The 20177-nt window shown below is 45.7% G+C and overlaps 3 protein-coding genes across 12 annotated transcripts in view; 2 read left to right on the forward strand and 1 right to left on the reverse strand.

Moving 5' to 3' along the window:
- The first annotated feature begins 2623 nt into the window (after positions 1 to 2623).
- Positions 2624 to 12106, forward strand: LOC139628922 (dynein axonemal heavy chain 17-like). 4 transcript variants are annotated; one of them, XR_011692881.1, is made up of 23 exons: positions 2624 to 3062; positions 3689 to 3939; positions 4178 to 4364; positions 4716 to 4815; positions 4895 to 4980; positions 5240 to 5365; positions 5458 to 5610; positions 6229 to 6300; positions 6887 to 7054; positions 7137 to 7253; positions 7329 to 7579; positions 7657 to 7849; positions 8088 to 8234; positions 8435 to 8540; positions 8891 to 8994; positions 9216 to 9335; positions 9415 to 9558; positions 9796 to 9969; positions 10065 to 10301; positions 10435 to 10604; positions 10678 to 10810; positions 11160 to 11602; positions 11749 to 12106. XR_011692881.1 is itself a non-coding variant. In XM_071491120.1 (22 exons), the coding sequence occupies exons 1-22, from the start codon at positions 2718 to 2720 to the stop codon at positions 11163 to 11165; spliced, it is 3390 nt and encodes a 1129-aa protein (XP_071347221.1). In that variant the 5' UTR covers positions 2624 to 2717; the 3' UTR covers positions 11166 to 12106. The 4 variants fall into 4 exon arrangements, 3 of the variants coding, with proteins under 3 accessions (XP_071347221.1, XP_071347222.1, XP_071347223.1); XM_071491120.1 differs by having other exon boundaries at positions 11160 to 12106; XM_071491121.1 differs by having other exon boundaries at positions 3746 to 3939; positions 11160 to 12106.
- On the reverse strand, positions 11871 to 14724 carry tmub1 (transmembrane and ubiquitin-like domain containing 1). Of its 6 annotated transcripts, none has more exons than XM_071491146.1 (5): positions 14570 to 14684; positions 14258 to 14380; positions 13895 to 13972; positions 13232 to 13734; positions 11871 to 12674 (listed from the first exon to the last, which is right to left on the reverse strand). In XM_071491146.1, the coding sequence occupies exons 4-5, from the start codon at positions 13690 to 13692 to the stop codon at positions 12323 to 12325; spliced, it is 813 nt and encodes a 270-aa protein (XP_071347247.1). In that variant the 5' UTR covers positions 13693 to 13734; positions 13895 to 13972; positions 14258 to 14380; positions 14570 to 14684; the 3' UTR covers positions 11871 to 12322. The 6 variants fall into 6 exon arrangements, with proteins under 6 accessions (XP_071347247.1, XP_071347249.1, XP_071347245.1 ...); XM_071491148.1 differs by having other exon boundaries at positions 13890 to 13972; XM_071491144.1 differs by lacking the exon at positions 14258 to 14380 and having other exon boundaries at positions 14570 to 14724.
- A 997-nt stretch (positions 14725 to 15721) lies between these two features.
- asap1a (ArfGAP with SH3 domain, ankyrin repeat and PH domain 1a) overlaps positions 15722 to 20177 on the forward strand; it is a 20427-nt gene continuing 15971 nt past the window's right edge. Inside the window, exons 1-5 of one of the 2 annotated variants that reach the window (XM_071491123.1) lie at positions 15722 to 16531; positions 18981 to 19053; positions 19328 to 19458; positions 19539 to 19613; positions 19762 to 19811. In XM_071491123.1, coding sequence (XP_071347224.1) covers positions 16406 to 16531; positions 18981 to 19053; positions 19328 to 19458; positions 19539 to 19613; positions 19762 to 19811 — 455 coding nt within the window. In that variant the 5' untranslated portion in view covers positions 15722 to 16405. Of the gene's footprint in view, positions 16532 to 18680; positions 19054 to 19327; positions 19459 to 19538; positions 19614 to 19761; positions 19812 to 20177 lie in introns of both variants that reach the window. The other variant, XM_071491124.1, reaches the window with a different exon arrangement.

A 20177-nucleotide genomic window follows, 5' to 3' on the forward strand; every position in this document is an offset into this window, starting at 1 on the left:
AGTTTAAACCAGACTGTAACGGTTTAAACGGTTTAAACAGTTTAAACCAGACTGTATATAAACGGTTTAAACGGTTTAAACCAGACTGTAACGGTTTAAACGGTTTAAACGGTTTAAACCAGACTGTAACGGTTTAACGGTTTAACGGTTTAAATGGTTTAAACGGTTTAAACCAGACTGTTACGGTTTAACGGTTTAAACGGTTTAAATAGTTTAAACCAGTCTGTAACGGTTTAACGGTTTAAACGGTTTAAACCAGACTGTAACGGTTTAACGGTTTAACGGTTTAAACTGTTTAAATAGTTTAAACCAGTCTGTAACGGTTTAACGGTTTAAACGGTTTAAGCGGTTTAAACCAGACTGTAACGGTTTAACGGTTTAAACGGTTTAAATAGTTTAAACCAGTCTGTAACGGTTTAACGGTTTAAACGGTTTAAACCAGACTGTATATAAAACGGTTTAAACCAGACTGTAACGGTTTAACGGTTTAAATGGTTTAAACGGTTTAAATAGTTTAAACCAGTCTTTAACGGTTTAACGGTTTAAATGGTTTAAACCAGACTGTAACGGTTTAACGGTTTAACGGTTTAAACGGTTTAAACCAGACTGTAACGGTTTAACGGTTTAAACGGTTTAAACGGTTTAAACCAGACTGTAACGGTTTAACGGTTTAAACGGTTTAAATAGTTTAAACCAGTCTGTAACAGTTTAACGGTTTAAACGGTTTAAACCAGACTGTAACGGTTTAACGGTTTAAACGGTTTAAACCAGACTGTAACGGTTTAACGGTTTAAACGGTTTAAACGGTTTAAACCAGACTGTAACGGTTCAACGGTTTAAACGGTTTAAATAGTTTAAACCAGTCTGTAACGGTTTAACGGTTTAAACGGTTTAAACGGTTTAAACCAGACTGTAACGGTTCAACGGTTTAAACGGTTTAAATAGTTTAAACCAGTCTGTAACGGTTTAACGGTTTAAACCAGACTGTAACAGTTTAACGGTTTAAACGGTTTAAATAGTTTAAACCAGTCTGTAACGGTTTAACGGTTTAAACGGTTTAAACGGTTTAGACCAGACTGTATATAAAACGGTTTAAACCAGACTGTAACGGTTTAACGGTTTAAACGGTTTAAATAGTTTAAAGCAGTCTGTAACGGTTTAACGGTTTAACGGTTTAAACGGTTTAAATAGTTTAAACCAGTCTGTAACGGTTTAACGGTTTAAATAGTTTAAACCAGACTGTAACGGTTTAACGGTTTAACGGTTTAAACGGTTTAAACCAGACTGTAACGGTTTAAACCAGACTGTAACAGTTTAACGGTTTAAACGGTTTAAATAGTTTAAACCAGTCTGTAACGGTTTAACGGTTTAAACGGTTTAAACGGTTTAGACCAGACTGTATATAAAACGGTTTAAACCAGACTGTAACGGTTTAACGGTTTAAACGGTTTAAATAGTTTAAAGCAGTCTGTAACGGTTTAACGGTTTAACGGTTTAAACGGTTTAAATAGTTTAAACCAGTCTGTAACGGTTTAACGGTTTAACGGTTTAAACGGTTTAAACCAGACTGTAACGGTTTAACGGTTTAACGGTTTAAACGGTTTAAACCAGACTGTAACGGTTTAACGGTTTAAACGGTTTAAACCAGACTGTAACGGTTTAACGGTTTAACGGTTTAAACGGTTTAAACCAGACTGTAACGGTTTAACGGTTTAAACGGTTTAAACCAGACTGTATATAAAACGGTTTAAACCAGACTGTAACGGTTCAACGGTTTAAACGGTTTAAATAGTTTAAACCAGTCTGTAACGGTTTAACGGTTTAAACCAGTCTGTAACGGTTTAACGGTTTAAACGGTTTAAATAGTTTAAACCAGTCTGTAACGGTTTAACGGTTTAACGGTTTAAACGGTTTAAACCAGACTGTAACGGTTTAACGGTTTAAACCAGACTGTAACGGTTTAACGGTTTAAACGGTTTAAATAGTTTAAACCAGTCTGTAACGGTTTAACGGTTTAAACGGTTTAAACCAGACTGTAACGGTTTAACGGTTTAAACCAGACTGTAACGGTTTAACGGTTTAACGGTTTAAACCAGACTGTAACGGTTTAACGGTTTAAACGGTTTAAAGGGTATAGACCAGACTGTATATAAAACGGTTTAAACCAGACTGTAACGGTTTAACGGTTTAACGGTTTAAACCAGACTGTAACGGTTTAACGGTTTAACGGTTTAACGGTTTAAACGGTTTAGACCAGACTGTATATAAAACGGTTTAAACCAGACTGTAACGGTTTAACGGTTTAAACGGTTTAAATAGTTTAAACCAGTCTGTAACGGTTTAACGGTTTAACGGTTTAAATAGTTTAAACCAGACTGTAACGGTTTAACGGTTTAACGGTTTAAACCAGACTGTAACGGTTTAACGGTTTAACGGTTTAAACCAGACTGTAACGGTTTAACGGTTTAAACGGTTTAAATAGTTTAAACCAGTCTGTAACGGTTTAACGGTTTAACGGTTTAAACGGTTTAAACCAGACTGTAACGGTTTAACGGTTTAAACGGTTTAAACCAGACTGTAACGGTTTAACGGTTTAACGGTTTAAACGGTTTAAACCAGACTGTAACGGTTTAACGGTTTAAACGGTTTAAACCAGACTGTTCGGCCGCGGCGCTCAGTGCTAACGCTGCTGTTTTCTCAGGCAGAGCGGAGGGAAGATGGAGGCCGGGGACGAGCGGCTGGATCCCGTCTGCAGGTTCACCGTCAACAGTCTGAGGCTCGATGAGGAACGGTGGCGGGAGTTTGTGTCGCAGGAGGAGAACCAGGTGATCTTCAACACTTTCTTTAACGCCCAGGATTACTGTCACCTGTTCGTCTGTCAGGACCCGGACTCCGGACTATCAGTCACCCTGGACTTCCCCCAGAGCACCCAAGCTAAAGTCCTCTGTGTCTCTAAAGCGAGCCGTGAAGCCGTGACCAAAGAAAACTCCAGAAAGATTTTAATCTTTCAAGAAGCTCAGGGGGACGATGTCCTGAGCTACGTCATCCGTGTCACCGAACAGGTAAAGTGAGGCTAAATGTAACAGTTAGCTTAGCCTAACGTAGGGAACGGCTAGGTGTAACCGTTAACTCTGGCTAACAAACTAAGGTTAAACTTAACTGTTAGCTAACATTACTAAGATGAGGCTAAAATGGAAGCTAATTGTTAGTTACAGCTAAAGCTAATATTAAAGCTAACTTTAAGTGGTGGGTTAATAAAGGCAAGAGTAAACTTAAACTTAAGTTTTCCTGTGATCTGTGGGTAATATAACACAGAACTGAAGGGCCACTGGTAAGCTAAGAAAAACTTTAACTTATGGCTAACTTAATGCTAAACAAAGGCTAAATTTAATCGCACAGTAAATTGTAGAGACAAAATTAGGTAAAATGAGCCAAAAGTTAAAGATATGATTATGGTAAGATAAGGTCAAAGTAAAGAATAACACAAACATGACAGCCAGCTAAACTAAGATTGATTTAGGTAAGCTAAGGCTAAATTTAACTTCAGTAAGCTAAGCAGAAAGTAAAGGCTAATGGTCAAGGGCAAATTATGATTGGGCTGTTTTGGTTAAACTAAGCTAAGGCTAAGGGTAGGGGCGGCAAGACTAATTTATGGACGATTCTGAATGTGACAGTTTGCCCCCTGCAGGACGGTCAGGCTGTGACAGACACCTCAAAGTTGAAGGTGTGTCTTGGCTCTCCTCAGGTGACCTGCCCGTTGCTTAGTAACCCAGTAAGTGGCAGCAGGTGGGTGGCAGGTGTGGCTGACAAGGCTCTCAGGGTCATGGAGCGACAGAAGAACGAAGCGCTGGTGATGAAGGCTCAGATAGAAGGACATACCTTCCTGCCTCTTCCTGATGGTCTCCATGACGATGGTCACCATGACAATGCTGAAGGAAGGTAGGCAGGTCAAAGGAACACCTTTTTGGGTAGAAACATACAGTAAATTGAACGCTTCCTGTTCTCAGAGCCCCCCAGATTGACAGGTCTGGGGATCTGAGTACTTCTATACTGTAAAGTATTTTACTGCAGAGTCCAGCTCCTGCCTGTCTCTATCACTGTGCTTAAATAACAGTAAAGTAAACCAGGATTGACAGGTAAGATTGACAGGCTCACACCTGCTGTTCTCCTCTAACAGTAAGGTGTCAGACCTGAAGCTGCTCCAGGCCTGTGATTGGACAATCATAGAGTGGGCGGAGCTTGTGTCAGAGTTCCTGCAGCAGGACTCGTCTCAGCTGGTTGTGGACGGACTGAAGCCACTTCCCTCAGAGGAGTTCCTCTTCTGGAAGAGCCGGCTGAAGAACCTGCTCTTTATCCAGCAGCAGGTGATAACATCACTCTGAACCTTTTAGGGCTGGTTTAGATCAAGTCCTAATCCAGCATCAGATCTGAATCCTCTTGAACCTTCTTCTCTCAGTGAGTTTAACTTTCAACTTTGTCACTGACCAAAGTTATAAATAAAGATTCAGGTCAGATCTGGGGTCAGCTGAGATCATGCAGTTTTCAGAGGCAGCTGCTAAATGAATCAACATTAATGAAGCTCATTAATGTGACAACCTGTCCCTCAGGTGACGTCACCTGTGGTTTCCTACAGGAGAGGGTCCTGACAGTCACACTGCACTGAATCAAACCTTCTCTTCTTCGTGGATTTTGTGTCACTGTTGTTGTGTGTTCAGTTGATGAGCAGCAGAGCTCAGCAGGTGGCCTCCATCGTTCAGAAGGCAGAGAGCGTCTACTGGTCCACACTGAGGGACATCTACAGAGACGTCCAGGAAGGTACATATCACCTCTGTATGATCCTGTTCAATAACAACACTTACCTGCAGCCTGAAACTCACCTGACATCCTCTCTCAGGTGTAAAGGAGGCAGAGGATGTGTCTCTGAATCTGACTCCTCTGCAGGAGAAGCTGGAGGAGGTGGAGCAGATGGAATACCAGCAGGTACCTGCACACTCACCTGAGCTGAAAATGAAGACAAACAGGTCGCTGTCCCTGTCTTACTTGTTGTAGTGTCTCTGCGGCTGTGTGCAGGTTTACACACTGTGTCATCGACAGCTGCATCCGTCAGTCAGTAGAAAATTTATCTGCACTGTTATGAGAATTGATGATCAATCGGGGATGGGGAGTACTGGTGTGAAGCTCCTCCAACTGTTTGTGTGACATCATCAGATGTTGACTGAACTCTGTCTGTGATTGGCAGCTGAGGGACAACATGGTGTCTGTGCTGGAGGAAGTGCATCTGGTGTGGATCAGGTCTCAGTTCTACTGTAAACCCTGCAGAATGGTGGTCCTGCTGCAGGAGATCTGCAACCTCTTCATACACTTGGTACTGACACACAGAGTGCGTGTGTGTGTGTGTGTGTGTGTGTGTGTGTGTCTTTCATCATCAAAACCCTCCTTTAACTTCTGTTGTTGCAGAGCAGGAAGTTCCTGCGAGGGGAGGAAGTGATGCGTGGTCTGGTGTCAGACCCTGGTCTGGTCCTGGATGATGTCAGACTAGTGATCTGGACTCTGCAGACCTTCAAAGAGGCGTACAGTCAGATCAGGACTCGGCTGGAGGTCCAGAACCAGGTACAGCTGCAGACCATGTGACTTGAAAATGCATGTTTACTTTCCTGTGTCATGTGACATGAACATTCCCTCTGCGTCGTGTTCTCCTTCCTCCATTGCTGTTTGAAAACACATTGGTGGCCCTTCCCCTTCAGCTGTGGCGCCAAGATGGCGACGATTGAGGGGAAGTTTTTTAGACCGTTGTGAGGGGGCCTGTAGTCAGTGTGAACATCCTGAACAACATGAACTGAGACACAGCATTAAATACACAAGAGAGGCAGAATACAAGTGACACACAGCAGGTGAAACATAAGCAAAGACAGGAAGTAAGACAGCCAACAGACACACAAGAAAGTCATTTCAAAGTAAAACAGGAAATAAGAGTCCAAAGACTCCGTCAAAGGGCAATGGTGATGAGCTCAGAGTAAGTTGACAGAGACACAGGTGGAGCTGACACCCTGACTGAACAGAACAGTGAAAGAAGAGGAAAGAAGACAAGAGGAAGAACAAGTAGACAAAGTTACAAGAGTTGAATAAGTGATGAAGAACACACACACACACACACACACACACACACACACACACACACACTGTAGTTCCTCTGAGACACGTCTAACTGCTGCACCTGTGTGTCTGCAGAGCTGGGACTTTCCTTCACACCTGCTCTTCTTCCACCTGGACAACTTCCTGCAACGTCTGCAAGGCATCCAGGTACACACACACACACACACACACACACAGAATGGGGACCCTAGTTAAGTATCACCTGAGAACATTTGTACAGAAAAAAAGTGTTGAAATATTTGCAGTAAAGGTTGTGTTTGTGTCTCCACTCAGTTGCTCATTCAAATAAAACAACCATCAAAGCAGAAGATGAGACAGTGAAGTATCACATAAACACACACACAACTCCTGTGTGTGTGTGTGTGTTTGTGATGAGTGCTGCCACCCACAGAGAATAACCAGTGTGCTGGTGTTTACAGATGTTCAGTGTTAGCTCCCTGATCCACCTGCCTCAGCTACAATAACCTGAGGCACAGTGAACGCAGCACTGCTCACCTGCTGATGATGTAGCTGAGGTAGATTCACCTGTTTGTCCCACGTGGAGCCTGGACCCTCTGCAGCCTCACCTGCTGTGTTCACTGTTTACTGAATTATCTCTCAGATGATTCTGTTGTTGATGTCACTGATCTCTGGTCTGAGGTGTGTTCAGGTGCTGTCAGAGTCTGAGCCTCGGAGCTCAGTGACATACAGAGATGAAGATGTTGTGACCCGTCTCCTCCTGCTCCTTTTGCAGGAGGCGTTCTCTGTCAGTCTGCAGCTGTATCAGCTGGATCAGGTGCTTCTGGCCGGTGTCAGTGGCAGCATGTGGACTGATGTGGTTCAGGACTTGTATCAGGACTTCCTGCGTCATGTGACGGCCCTCTCTGACTGTCACTATGACCCCACCGACCCCGATGACCAGGTGACAGTCAGCTGATCTGAGTCAGGTACCTCCTGTTTGACAGAGCTGTGTGTGACTCCTTCCTACCTCATCTTCCTCTCAGAGCTTCGAGCTGCACCTGGATCAGTTCCAGGTTCAGGTGTCAGACCTGGATAGACGCATGGTGTCGGTCCTATGCAGAGCTTTGGAGAACTGCAGCGTCTCGTCCTCTGCGGCAAAGGTATGAGTCTGGACCTGTGACACAGTACAGCAGCCAGGGAGAGGAGCTCTGAGTCTGATCTGGTTTGTGTTTCAGCTGGTTAGCATGTTCAGGTTTGTCCTGGACCGGCCTCTGATCCAGGATCAGGTGCGTCCTTATCTGAGCCAACTGGTGGAGATGGTCCTGAAGGAGCTGGATGAGACGGAGCTGCTGTTCTACAGTCAGAGAGAGAGATCAGAAACCTTCAGCAGGTTCACTCCAGCTGCTGCAGCTGGACTCTGCTGGACTCAGCAGCTGCGACTCAGGGCTGAAGACTCTCTGAGGAACTACATGACCTTTCAGCACCTGTAAGACCACACAGCACTGCAAACACACACACGCACACAGCAGGGTCTGCACCTGATGGTCTCTCCGTTGTGTTCAGGTGTGTGGACTCAGCTGAGTCCCATCTGGTCCTGCAGAGGTTCCAGCAGATTGTGGACCTCCTGCAGGACTTCAGAGACAGAGTGAGGTCAGACTGGAGCTCTCAGTTGAACTCAGACTGTGGATTCATTCTGGAACAACCTCTGCTACAAGTCAACCAGCAAGGCATGCTGGGAGTCAACAGCAGCCACAAGGTGTGAGTTTGTATTTTCATCTTTAATGTACAAATAAAAAGACATAAGCTGAGTGTGAAGTCACCAGTGAGAGGAAGTGTTGTGGTTCTCTTCAGTCTCAGCGTTTGTGTCACTTCAGTTTCTTGTAGACCACCAGGTACACAAACTGTGCAGACTTTAAAAAGAGCCTGGCCCTGGCTGCTCTGTGTGTGTGTGTGTGTGTGTGTGTGTGTGTGTGTGTGTGTGTGTGTGTTACCAGCTGGAGGCGGTGCTGAGGCAGCTCAGGTATGTGGGCAGGGAGAGACACATGCAGCTCCGCCCCCATGCTGCTCAAGTCTTCACCTGCAGAGATGACATCACTCAGACCTACCTGGGCCTGAGTCACTTGATGTCCTGCTACAACCAGGTACAGACACACACACGCTAACAGGTGAATCCTTGTGACTTTCTCTGCACAGCACCTCAACAACCAGGCAACACAAAGTGAAATAAATCAACACTACAGATTCACATCTCCACAAACTGTGTGTAACTTTTCTTCACTGGACGATTGTTCAGCTATGAGAGACCTGAGAGGTCATGTGACACACTGCCGTCCTCCTTCAGGTGGAAAGTGAGGTCCTGCGGATGGAGCTTCCTCTGATCCAGGGCCAGTTGCAGGACCTGAACCAGACTCTGTCAGAACTGCAGAGGAACACCTGGGGCTCTGAAGGTGACACATCACATGACACATCACACACAGCAGTAGAGCTTTAACTGACTTACAGGCACCGGCCCATCATGCACTGCAGCATCTGGCTCCAAAACCTGCTGCTGCCTTGATCTGGTGAGGTGATGGTTCAGGTAGACCTGACACTGTGCTGATGGCAGGTCTGGATCATCTCCAACAGCCTGTTACATCACCTGATGTCATCTGACGTCTCCTCATGTCACCTGACGTGGCACCTGACTGACAGCTGCTGTCAGAGGATGGGATTTAAGAGTCCAGTTTTAGAGTTTGAGTCACCTGGACAGGTGTGTGTTTATATCTGTGTGTGTGTGTGTGTGTGTGTGTGTTTTCAGCCGTGCAGCCGCTGGTGGAGCAGCAGACACACAAAGTGTTGAAGTTTCACTCCTCAGTGATTGAGGCCAGAGTCAACATGGAGGCCATGACACACATCATCCAGGTCCGTGAGTGACCTCTGACCTCTGACTAGCTTGACTGACAGGTTTTCTCTGTTGTTGTCTAACGTCGTCAGAACTGATGAAGCTACACATGAGCCTGACAGTATCTGACAGACGTGTTCCTATGTGAACAACCTGTGACTCCTCTGCTGTCGGATGTTTAAACCGAACACACCGTTTGGTCTCACAGTGTAAACAAGACATGCTGTGTTCATATGTGCAGGGCTGGGCGGAGCTTCACCTGCTGCAGCGCTCAGGTGACTCGCTGCTGGAGAGCCGAGCTACACAAAGCAGCTACAGACGCATCAGAGATGAGGGACAGGAGCTGCTCAGGTTAACACAGGTAAAACTTAAGGAAGGGGGTGAGGTGGAGGAGGATGAGGAGGAGAACAAGTGTTGATGTGATTCTATCTTGTCCTCAGGTGAACAGGAGTCTGTATGGAGCCACTGACTCCTCTGAGTCCTGGATCAGGTATCTGGACCACATTGATGACAAAGTCCAGGATGGACTGTTCCAGCTGCTGTTCAGATCACTGCACTTCCTGTCTGACAACATGGACCCACAGGTAGACACACCTGCACACACCTGGAAGCATCTGCATCAGACTGAGCACCTGAGGGGCCGGCACATAAGACCCCATCATGTAACATGAAGAGTGAAAACGATGTGACAAAGTTTAACATGAAGCTGTTTGTTTTCAGAGAGACTGATTTTATAATAAATTACACAACCACCTCAATCAGCTGTTCACACTAAACATCAGGTGACTGGTGTGTGTGTGTGTGTGTGTGTGTGCACGCAGAGCTGCAGTGCTGCATTGTTGGCAGTCTCTCTTCAGCTGCAGGAGACAGGAAGTATGTTTGAGCCCTCAGTGGGCGGCGGCCTCTCTGACCTCCTGACGACCATCATCACTGATGTTTACACAGCAGCCAGTCTGCCGCCCAGAATTTCTGTGGGTCGTCATGGCAACTACCAGGTGACTGACATCACTGTGACACCATACACACAGGCTGCTGTTACAGGCTGTAAGGAACGTTTCTACCTGTCCGTACCTGTCTACCTGTCGCTCAGGTGTTACTGCAACAGAGTCCGGAGCTCTCTGCGTTGGAACAGGAAGTGATGCAGCATCTGCTACATGTGAGGGAGGAGGCGGAGCATCTGAGGGCTGGGTTGGACAGGTACTCTCACCTGTGGCAGAGTGACAGACAGGGAGTGATGCAGGAGTTCCTGACCTACAGCAGACAGCTGGGGCCTGAGGAGCTGGAGGCTGACGAGACCCCGCCCACCCTGAAGGACTTCCAGAGAGAGGTGAGACACACCTGATCTCACCTGTCTGCACTTTTTAACAGGTTCAGCTTTACAGTGATCCTGCTGTTGGTTCAGGTCTGCAGGGTCCTGTCAGTGTCCCCTGTTTGTTATTGTCTGTTCTGTGTTGTTTCAGATCGAGTCGCTCCACATACTGAACAGAGAGGTGACTCACCTGGATGAGGTCATTGTGCTGCATGGCTGGCTGCAGGTCGACTTGCAACCCTTCAGAGACTCACTGCTGTCAATCATTCATGACTGGAAAAACATGTACACAGATTACCTGCTGGACTCAGTCAGTGACAGGTAAACTCACCTGAGACCTGCTGGACTCAGTCAGTGACAGGTAACCTCACGCCTCACGCCTGTGTCTGTTCAGTCTGCAGCAGGTGACTCAGCGCGGTGGTGATGAAGAGTCTTCATCTTCCTCCGGTTTCCCTCTGACAGAAACCATCCTCCTGCTGGAAGCTGCAGGGGTGGAGCTGCCTGAACACCTGTCCGCACAGCTACAGGTACAACCTCACTCTGACCTCATGTTCATGTCACGTGCGATGTAAAATGTCCTGAACGTGGAGTCATTAACTTAACCTGACACTCCTGTACACTGTCATGTGATTGGTCGACCCGTTCAGACCTGAGTGTTCCTGTAAAACCTTTTAGACATGAAAGACTTTATCTGGTAAACAGTCGTCCATGTTGCTCCAGGTCAGAGCAGAGAGGGACCACAGTCCTGACTCGGACCTGGTCTGGACCAGGTCTACAGGACATCACAGCTGAACTCATGCTGACCCATTCACACCAACAATGAACAGGTCTCATGTGTCTCTCTGTGAGCTGATGTAGTGTGTCTTCATGTTTCAGTGTTGATGAAGAAGGAGGGAACTGTCAGCTGGGGAGAGACTGAAGACGTCACCTGGACAACATCATCATCTGCTCTAATGATGATTACAGCATGTGAACGAGCTCTGATGTGTGGACATAGATCCGGGCCACAGCTGATCTCTACTCACAGCAGCATGTTCAACATTAACTCTCTAATTAACTGTCAAGTAAATTAAACTTGAAAAAACAATGATGACTTCTGGACTTCTGTCAAATCACCTGAACAAACCAAGTCGCATGATCCAACTGAAAATGATCATTACTGTCTCTTAAATGATGTCTGATCATTTTCAAAGAAACAGAGAAAACTCACATCACTTGACCCCATCATGTCAGCTGACCTGAGATCAGTGGGTTCATCTTCACTGCTGCACACTCACTGTTTCCTTCAGTCCTTTGTTCCTCAGTGTCCACTTCATCAGGTCTGATCAGTGCTGGAGGAAATGCTCCTTCGTTGAACTGTGTTGTGTTAAAGTGTTAGAGACTGTCCTCACCTCTGGACAAAACAACAAACACCTGCTTCCTCTGGACCCAACTGCACCTGTATAATACATATGTGTTCACACAGGTGTGGAGCAGCACATGTCTCCATCCCACTCTACTACAGTCCCTCATCACTGGTCTCTACTACTGGTTCTACTGGTCCCACTGTGCACTCCTGGTCCCACCCACAGACACACAAACAACACATTCAATAAATGATTTAATAGAATTTATCTTTCTTCAAGAGCTGAAATTTACACAGTGACTCTCATCCCCTGTTCTCTCTTTCACTCACTCTCACACTCTCTCTCACACACACACACTCACACACACACACACACACACACACACACACACACACACACACACACACACAAAGGTCTGGTGTTACAGTCTGGCAGTCGACAGAAACCAGGAAATAAAAGAGGCACGATGATGAAAACCTACCAGAAACGTGATCTAAAAAAAAAATTTAAGTCATTGTGTCCTTGTTTACACTCTGCTTCTCCATGGCAACAGAAATAAAAACAAACATTAACTATCAATGTCCGTTTTCTCCTGCAGGTTCGAGTCCCGCCCAGCACTGAGATCAGAGGTCACAGAGAGAGAGAGCTCCGCCCCTGTCTGCTGCCATCCCACAGTAGCCAATCAGAGAGCAGCTAGCGGCGGTAGACTCCGAAGGCCACCAGGCTGAGGAAGATGGTGACTCCGACCAGCGAGGCGGTGGCCGGGGCGGTGAAGAACTGCCGGTACTGGATCTGACAGTACCACAGCACCGACAGCATGAGGACCAGAAGGGGGACCATCAGGCTGCCCACGTTCAGAGCCACCTGCACTTGGTCTGCAGGCCGCGCCCCCCCTGCTGCCCCCCGCCCGGTATGCTGAGAGATGTGACAGTGCAGGACGCAGTTATGGACCAGGTTCAGGGAGGCCAGAGTCTGAGCATCATCCTGCAGCAGCTGACCCTGATAGATCAACCGGACCTGCTGCTCCTGACCCGCAAAGTAGGTCCTGAAAGGTCAGAGGTCAGAGGTCAACACAACACTGATCAGGTCTGCTTGATTCACTTCACTGGTTTTTACTGAACTTGCAGAACACCGAGGAGCCAGAACATCCTGACCACCCAGAGAACCACGCTGACACATCAGACCATCAGTCAGTTCACCTGGTGCAGGTGTCATGACCTGAGCCACTCTCAAAGGGACCAGACCACTGGGTGGGTCAGGTGGGCGGTCCAGATGTTTCGGCTCCTCAATGTAAACACAGACAATGACAATAAGCTGAAATCAAAATATCTGGTTCTGATACTGACACAGTCAGGTTCTGCCTTCAGGACCAGGGCTAAACCCAGGTCAGCACTGAGGAGGGACAGATGTTCTGATGACACGACTGGTTCTATGAGAGAACAGCTGGTCTCAGAACCACGAGCCTCAGACTGATCACAGAGCAGGTGGAGGACTCACTGTGGTGTCCTGTGGTTCTACCTGAGCTGTGTAGTTGTACTGCAGTAGTGTGTAATTGTACTGTAGCAGTACTGCAGTAGTGTGTAGTAGTGCTTCAGTAGTTACCGTTTGATGTATCCAATGGTGTCCTGTGGTTTGACCTGAGCTGTTCTCTCCGTGTCGTTGAGAAACTTCAGTCTGACCACCATGTTCCTCTGAGACGATGAAGACTCTTCTCCTCCTCCTCTGTTCCTCACCCCATCTCCTCCGACCTCCGACCTCCCTCCGACCTCCTCCTCCTTCTCCTGGGTGGAGGCGGTGGGGGTTTCTGTCAGAGAGCTGTCACTCACAGAGCTGGAGGGTGATGAAGAAGAGGATGAAGTGGTGGTGTTGGTGGAGGTGAGGGGCGTGTCCTGTTGGGCGGCGCCGGTCCTCAGTGAGGGGGCGGTGCCTGCGGTGGAGGTGAACAGATGTTCTGGGGGCTCGGAGGTGCGGGTGGAGATCCAGGCGAGCAGCAGCACCGTCAGCAGCAGCAGAGAGCCGAACAGCAGCGTCACCTCATCCCCTACGCCTTCAATCAGAGCCATTGCCCCCGGCAACGCCCGCTGAGGTCAACACAGGTCACACACCTACACACAGGGGGTGGGGCTTAGCGTCAACACCTGACACATGATTAGTCAGTGTGTTCAGATGAATAAAGAAGAAAGAGTGGCTGCACACTGAGCTCCACTGAGTTTAAATGATGATATCAGGTGGTTCGCTGAGTCTCCTGATCTCCTCAAACCTCACACTGAGCAGCACACGGTCAGTCCGCCTCTCTGCGCTGTCCCTCCTCTGGCTGTGGCTCTCAACTTGTTTCACATTCGTCTGTTAACATGTTTGTTTGACACAGAAATCACTGATCAATCACTGATCATCTGTAGCATTGAGGGTGAATTTCATTTTGTAAGATACATTTCAACGTAAAGCGTAAAAATAAACAGTTTTATTTATGAATGAAATGTCTAACTATTTATTTTTCTGTTTTACTTTAAACCTGATCATGTTTCTGTTTGAACGTGTTTATCAGGTTCAGGATCCTCCGTCACATCTGTACTTTATTGATCCCATGTGTTTCTTTATTTGGGTCGTACAGGTGTGACGGCTGCTCACCTGACGAGCTGACGGTTAGCCCGGGTTGAGCTCGGGTCTAGCTCGGCTTTAGCTGGCGTTATCTGGTCCTGTGTCCGTCCAGTTATTGATCACAGCTTCACTTGAACTTGTAACAGTCCGAACCTGCCGATTATCGATCAAACTAAATAATATCGTGCTTAACTCTGAGCTAACTGCTAACGGCGTTTAAACTCGGACAGGAAGTCGGCTATGCTACATGCTAACAGCTAACTGTTGTTACTAACCACCCGAACAGATTCGGAGTCAGTCTGTAGATAAAGAAGATGAAGTAAAAACAAATTAAAAACTCACAGTTCAGCGGATGAACCTCACATCACAGCGCGTTAGCCTGCAGCTAACCAGGCTAATCTGTCCCGACGCTGCCCGACACTTCCTGCTGCTTCTTCTTCTGTGGTCCTGACCGAGCTGGCGCACGATGACGCAGTGTTGCCCCTGCTGGTTCTTCTGTGATTTTCAGCGTGTTTGCTGCCCGTTACAGATATACTGCAGTAAAAGTACTAATACACAGTGTAAAATACTAATACATACTGTGAAAGTACTAATACACACTGTAAAATACTCAGGTGAAGTAAAAGTTCTGCACTGTAAATATTACTGCAGGAAAGTGTACTGACAGTACTGAAAGTATTAAAAGTAAAAATACTCATCTCTGTGACCGTTTTTTATCATTAGATGATTTAATGTGTAAACAGCATTTTACTGTTGGAACTGTTGTTCTATAGAAGTGTTTATATAACTGTTACTAATGAGTCTTTATGTGTTCATCTTCTGATTATTTCCTTTATTGATTGTTTGATTGGTTTGTATAAATTCAGAACAGTTACAAAGAGTGAAACTTTCACAGTGTTTGTTTGGGTTTGTCAAACCTCTAAATTATTAAATTGATTCAAATAATGAAAAAGAAAATCAGCCAGTCTTGACACGTGGACATCTGGAAACACCAATAATCAATAATCCACTTATAGTTTCTGCTCTGCTTGTATTTATGGCTGCATTATTTAATCTATGACAAAGCATTTTATAATCTCTACATGTTTTATTTGTTAGGTACTGCAGTACAAAGTACAAAGTAACACAAACAGTAATATACCTCAAAACTGTACTGCAGTACTAGTACTACAGTTTCCCTGTAAATGATATCCTGTGTAATTTATTAGGTTTAAAACGTGCTCAATATTGATCACTGATCAGCTGTCAATAATCTCATGATGGTGACATTCACGGTTTAAATTGTGTAAATATTTATAAAGCCTGAGTTAACATCAGTCTGAACTCATTAATATTGATACAGATTCATTAATATATCGAATACTGATGTTTCTTTATCTGATGATTAATCAGTGCTTCTTCGTTCTTCTCCAATTAGCCTGCGGTGTAACGCATGCGCAGTGACCATCCATTATCCAGCTCATCCTGAAGGAGCGTCAAGAGCGGGAATTTACCAGATATACACGGCGTAGTCTTCAAAATAAAAGACGCAGTTCCGCAAGTTAGTCAAAGGAAACGTGTAAATGCAGGAGTATACAGTTAACAGTCAAAATAAAATACTGAATAAGATAAAAGACAAGTAGTCAAATGGTAAATAATAGATTGGCAGATGTTAGTACAGGTATGGAATATTGTGTTGGACAGATTTAAATTAATTTAGATGTGTATTATATTTGATGAATATATTTGTGGTTAAAATAAACTGTAATGTCTCAGAATGAATGAAAGGTTTGACTCAGTTTTAAAATATAATTTCCAGCCTAAAGGAAACATTTTTGATTAAGAAATAATTTGGACTAAACGTTCTTTTTTTTAATCTGGTCTGTTAAAATTGTATTTCATTCTCTATATCGAAGTGAACTCGCCACAGCAGAGTCTTCCTCACATACAGGATGTTGGTACGCTCTGTGGCTTTTATTTTGAAAGAGTCCCCGGGGTCATGTGGTGCTCGCTGTGACTTGACGACAGGTTGGATGAGGAGAGAAAGGAGGAGGAGGAGGGATGAATCATCGGGAGGAGACTGATGAGACACTCAGAGGACATCTGACCTGACCTGAGACCAGCTGCCATCAACGTCTGCAGACGGACCTCTGCGTCCTTCCTGTCCCGGTGTTTCTGTGGCGGTCTGCAGGGTGAAGGATGCCGGATCAGATCTCAGTGTGCGAGTTCCTGTCGGAGACCACCGAGGACTACAACTCCCCCACCACGTCCAGCTTCACCACCCGGCTGCAGAGCTGCAGGAACACCGTCTGCATCCTGGAGGAGGTAGGCTCTGTGACCCTGACCGTCCCTCTCTGTCCTACTGCTTGAATGATAGTGAAAACAATGAGCCAAACTCCGTTCAGATTTCCGATAATTCTATGCGCCGTGGTTTATCAGCACCGACATACAATCAAATAGTGAAAAATTAGCGTGTGATGTCAGTCGACTGGCCCTCCTCAGCGGTTCGGCTCATACATACGCGTTGTTTTTCTCAAGGAAACTCTGAATGTAATATTTGGATGTCGCTGCTTCCTGCCCCACTCCGCGGTGAGCCGCAAAGTGAGATTGCGGGAAAAACAAGCGAGCTTTGGTTGAAAGTTGTCATCTCCCTGAAGTGCGCGCTGCCTGGTGGGTGACATGTACCCCGAACTGCACATCAGCCCATGGACAAGGAAGGGCTTGAGTGATGGGTTTGCTTCATGTGTTTTTATGTACCAATTGGCAAGAACCCTGAGAGGACTTGAACGTCACCTTGCCCAGCGGGCAGCAGCTGCATCAGGCCGCTCAGTCTGTCCGCAGCTGCATTCATTCATGTGTCGGGAGCTTATTTGAAAGTGATTTATGGAAAATGTTATCAGTAAATATCCTGACAGGAAGCTTGTCAGTGTGTGTGTGTTTTTCATGTTTGAGGTCAAAGGTCAGGCCTGATGGGTTCATTGAGTTTTGCTGTGACTTCTTTATAAACATACTTGACTTTAAATCTCATTAATTTACCCTTTGACACTAATACCTGAGTTAAGGTGTTTAAGGTTTAATTAGCATAATACAGTTATAATATGTAACTTTGTATCAATGCGTCTAAAAACAACTGGACCTATATTACATATTCTATTGTATTCTGCAGTTATCCAGATGTTTGCAGCACTTTGGAACCCAGAGAAAGCTGTGGTTGTAATCAAGGTCGTTTCGTTTGGTCGCCTGTCAAACTCTTTTGTTATTGGTTTCTGAAACATCTCTTAATCTAAACCTTAAAAATACCTGAAATTTTATGAACCATGAATTAACCTCAACATTTCTGAAATTACACCTCAATTGAAAAGTGAAGGTTCTTTTAAGGGAGCGTACATGTAAATCTGACGTTTGTCCATTAATACATTCCAGTTCATAATGTCCTCCATCATTGTGCTTGAAGGGCATCGTGCAGTTCAGGGTGAGCCACGAGATTTTAAAGGACTGTTGTGTGATTGAAGGAAAAGAGGAAATCAGTTTGTTGTCAGTGGTTCATTTTTACATTAGATACAGCGTGGCCTGAACGCACCAGGAGACCATGTGGACTCAGCTGTGCTGCATTCACTGACCGTGGCTGTAACTGTCTCAGACTGTAGATAGCTATGATGATGATGATGGTGAAGGTGGCTGAAGTCACACCACATGGTCACCTTGACGACCTACATCCTCCGGCCAGGTTGCCATAGTAACAGAGGAAACCATTGGCTCAGGAAATGTGTTGCATCTGTTTGAGTTTTGTGAGTGGGAAAACCCCCACCACACACACACACACACACACACAGACACACACACACACATACAGACACACACACATACACACACACAGACACACACACACACACACACACACACACACACACACACACACATACACACACACACACATACACACATACAGACACACACACATACACACACACAGACACACACACACACACACAGACACACACAGACACACACACAGACACACACACACACACACACATACACACATACAGACACACACACATACACACACACAGACACACACACACACACACACAGACACACACACAGACACACACACACAGACACACACACAGACACACACACACACACACACACACACACACACACACACATACACACACACATATACACACATACACACACACACACACACACACACACAGACACACACACACACACATACACACATACACACACACATACACACACACACACACACACACACACACACAATATTTGAACAGTTAGTGATTCTATAACTGATGACTGTATCTACTAACGTTAGCCTGAACAAGCTAACGTTAGCTTGTTCAGGCTAACGTTAGCCTCTGTGAAGGTTGAGCCTCCTCTGATATGATACATGTTGATGATTGATGACTGCACTCATAACAAACGGTGTTTTATTGATTATCAGAGGCTGATCACTCCTCATCACCTCTGATGCTGTAAACACACCTCAGACTGATCAGTGGAGTATTGATCACAGAGCGGTCTGACAGCACAGTGACACTAAAGTCAGCTGTTTGATACAGTCCAGCTCTGAGACCAGCTCCCAGAAGTGAACAGGTTTCCTTCTTCGGGCACAGAATCAAGGTCAGGTGTTGATCTCCTCACTCTCATGATGTCATCATGTGTTCAGCTATCTGTCAGACAGTGGAATCAAAGGGTTAATGTCCGAGGACCAGAACCAGTCTGTGTCTCTGTGTGTCCTCAGGTCCTGGATCAGGACCGCTCGGCTCTGCAGAAGGTGAAGAAGTCTGTGAAATCCATCTACAGCTCAGGACAAGGTACGGATCAGGTTCTGGTTCAGGTTCTGGTTCTCTCTAGACTCTGATCGGAGGCCTTAACCACGAAGCAGAATCTGAGGTTAGCAGACATCACTAACCTCAGATCATCATCAGATGAGGATCAGCTGAGGATCAGCTGATCACTGAAGTCATTTTAAGGATAAAATGAGAATTAGAATATTCCTGCTTCTGTTTGTCTGATGTGACAGGAAACGTTATCTTGTTGTTGATGATGATGATGTTATTGATGATGATGGTGATGGTGTGGGAGCAGAGCATGCTGGGAACCAGGAGAGCTTCAGTCAGGCTCTGGAGAGACTGGGAGGAAACAGCTCTGAACTGGGAACCGCCTTCGTTAAGTTCTCCTGCCTCGTTAAAGAACTCACTGCTCTGCTCAAGAACCTGGTGAGTCTGCTGTCAGTCAATAATCAATCAATAATGCATTGATCAACTGATGAGAAGGTAAATGACTCTCTGTTGTTCAGCTGCAGAGTCTGAGTCATAACGTGGTCTTCACTCTGGACTCTCTGTTGAAAGGAGACCTGAAGGAGGTGAAGGGGGTGAGTTCATGTTCCTCTGTGGTCTTGTTGTTGGAGTCTGAGCTGATCCAGGTTTTCCTCTCAGACGGACTTTGTGTTGTTGTTTAAACGGTTTATGTTTGTTCAGTCAGTGAATCGAGGATTCGGACTGTGTTTCCTTCTGTTTCAGGACCTGAAGAAACCCTTTGACAAAGCCTGGAAGGACTACGAGACCAAGTTGTGAGTCAGTTTGATAAAACTTTACACCACAGTGTGTGAGACCTGTCTCCGTCTCACCTGCGGAGAACCAGGCCTTTTAGACGTCCACCTGTGATCCCTCACACTGATGAACACACAGCGTGAAACCATTAACAATAACCGTGACACTAACAGACATGAATGACACACAGCTGAGCTCTGACATCACAGTGAGGTCATCACGTCATTTATTTCAGTTACATTGAGGAGCTGGTTTCATTCAGCATCAGCTCTTTTCACTTCTTCACTGTAGTTTATGTCAGATCTGATCAGATCAGATTGAATATGTGAAGTTACCTGAGACGTGGAGGACAGGTGTGGATCCTCAGGCTGAAGTGATCGTGTGTT

The sequence above is a fragment of the Trachinotus anak genome, unplaced genomic scaffold (genome assembly GCF_046630095.1).
Source record: "Trachinotus anak isolate AG129_WGS33_773 ecotype Australia unplaced genomic scaffold, CSIRO_AGI_Tana_v1 ptg000012l, whole genome shotgun sequence".
Classification (NCBI taxonomy): domain Eukaryota; kingdom Metazoa; phylum Chordata; class Actinopteri; order Carangiformes; family Carangidae; genus Trachinotus; species Trachinotus anak.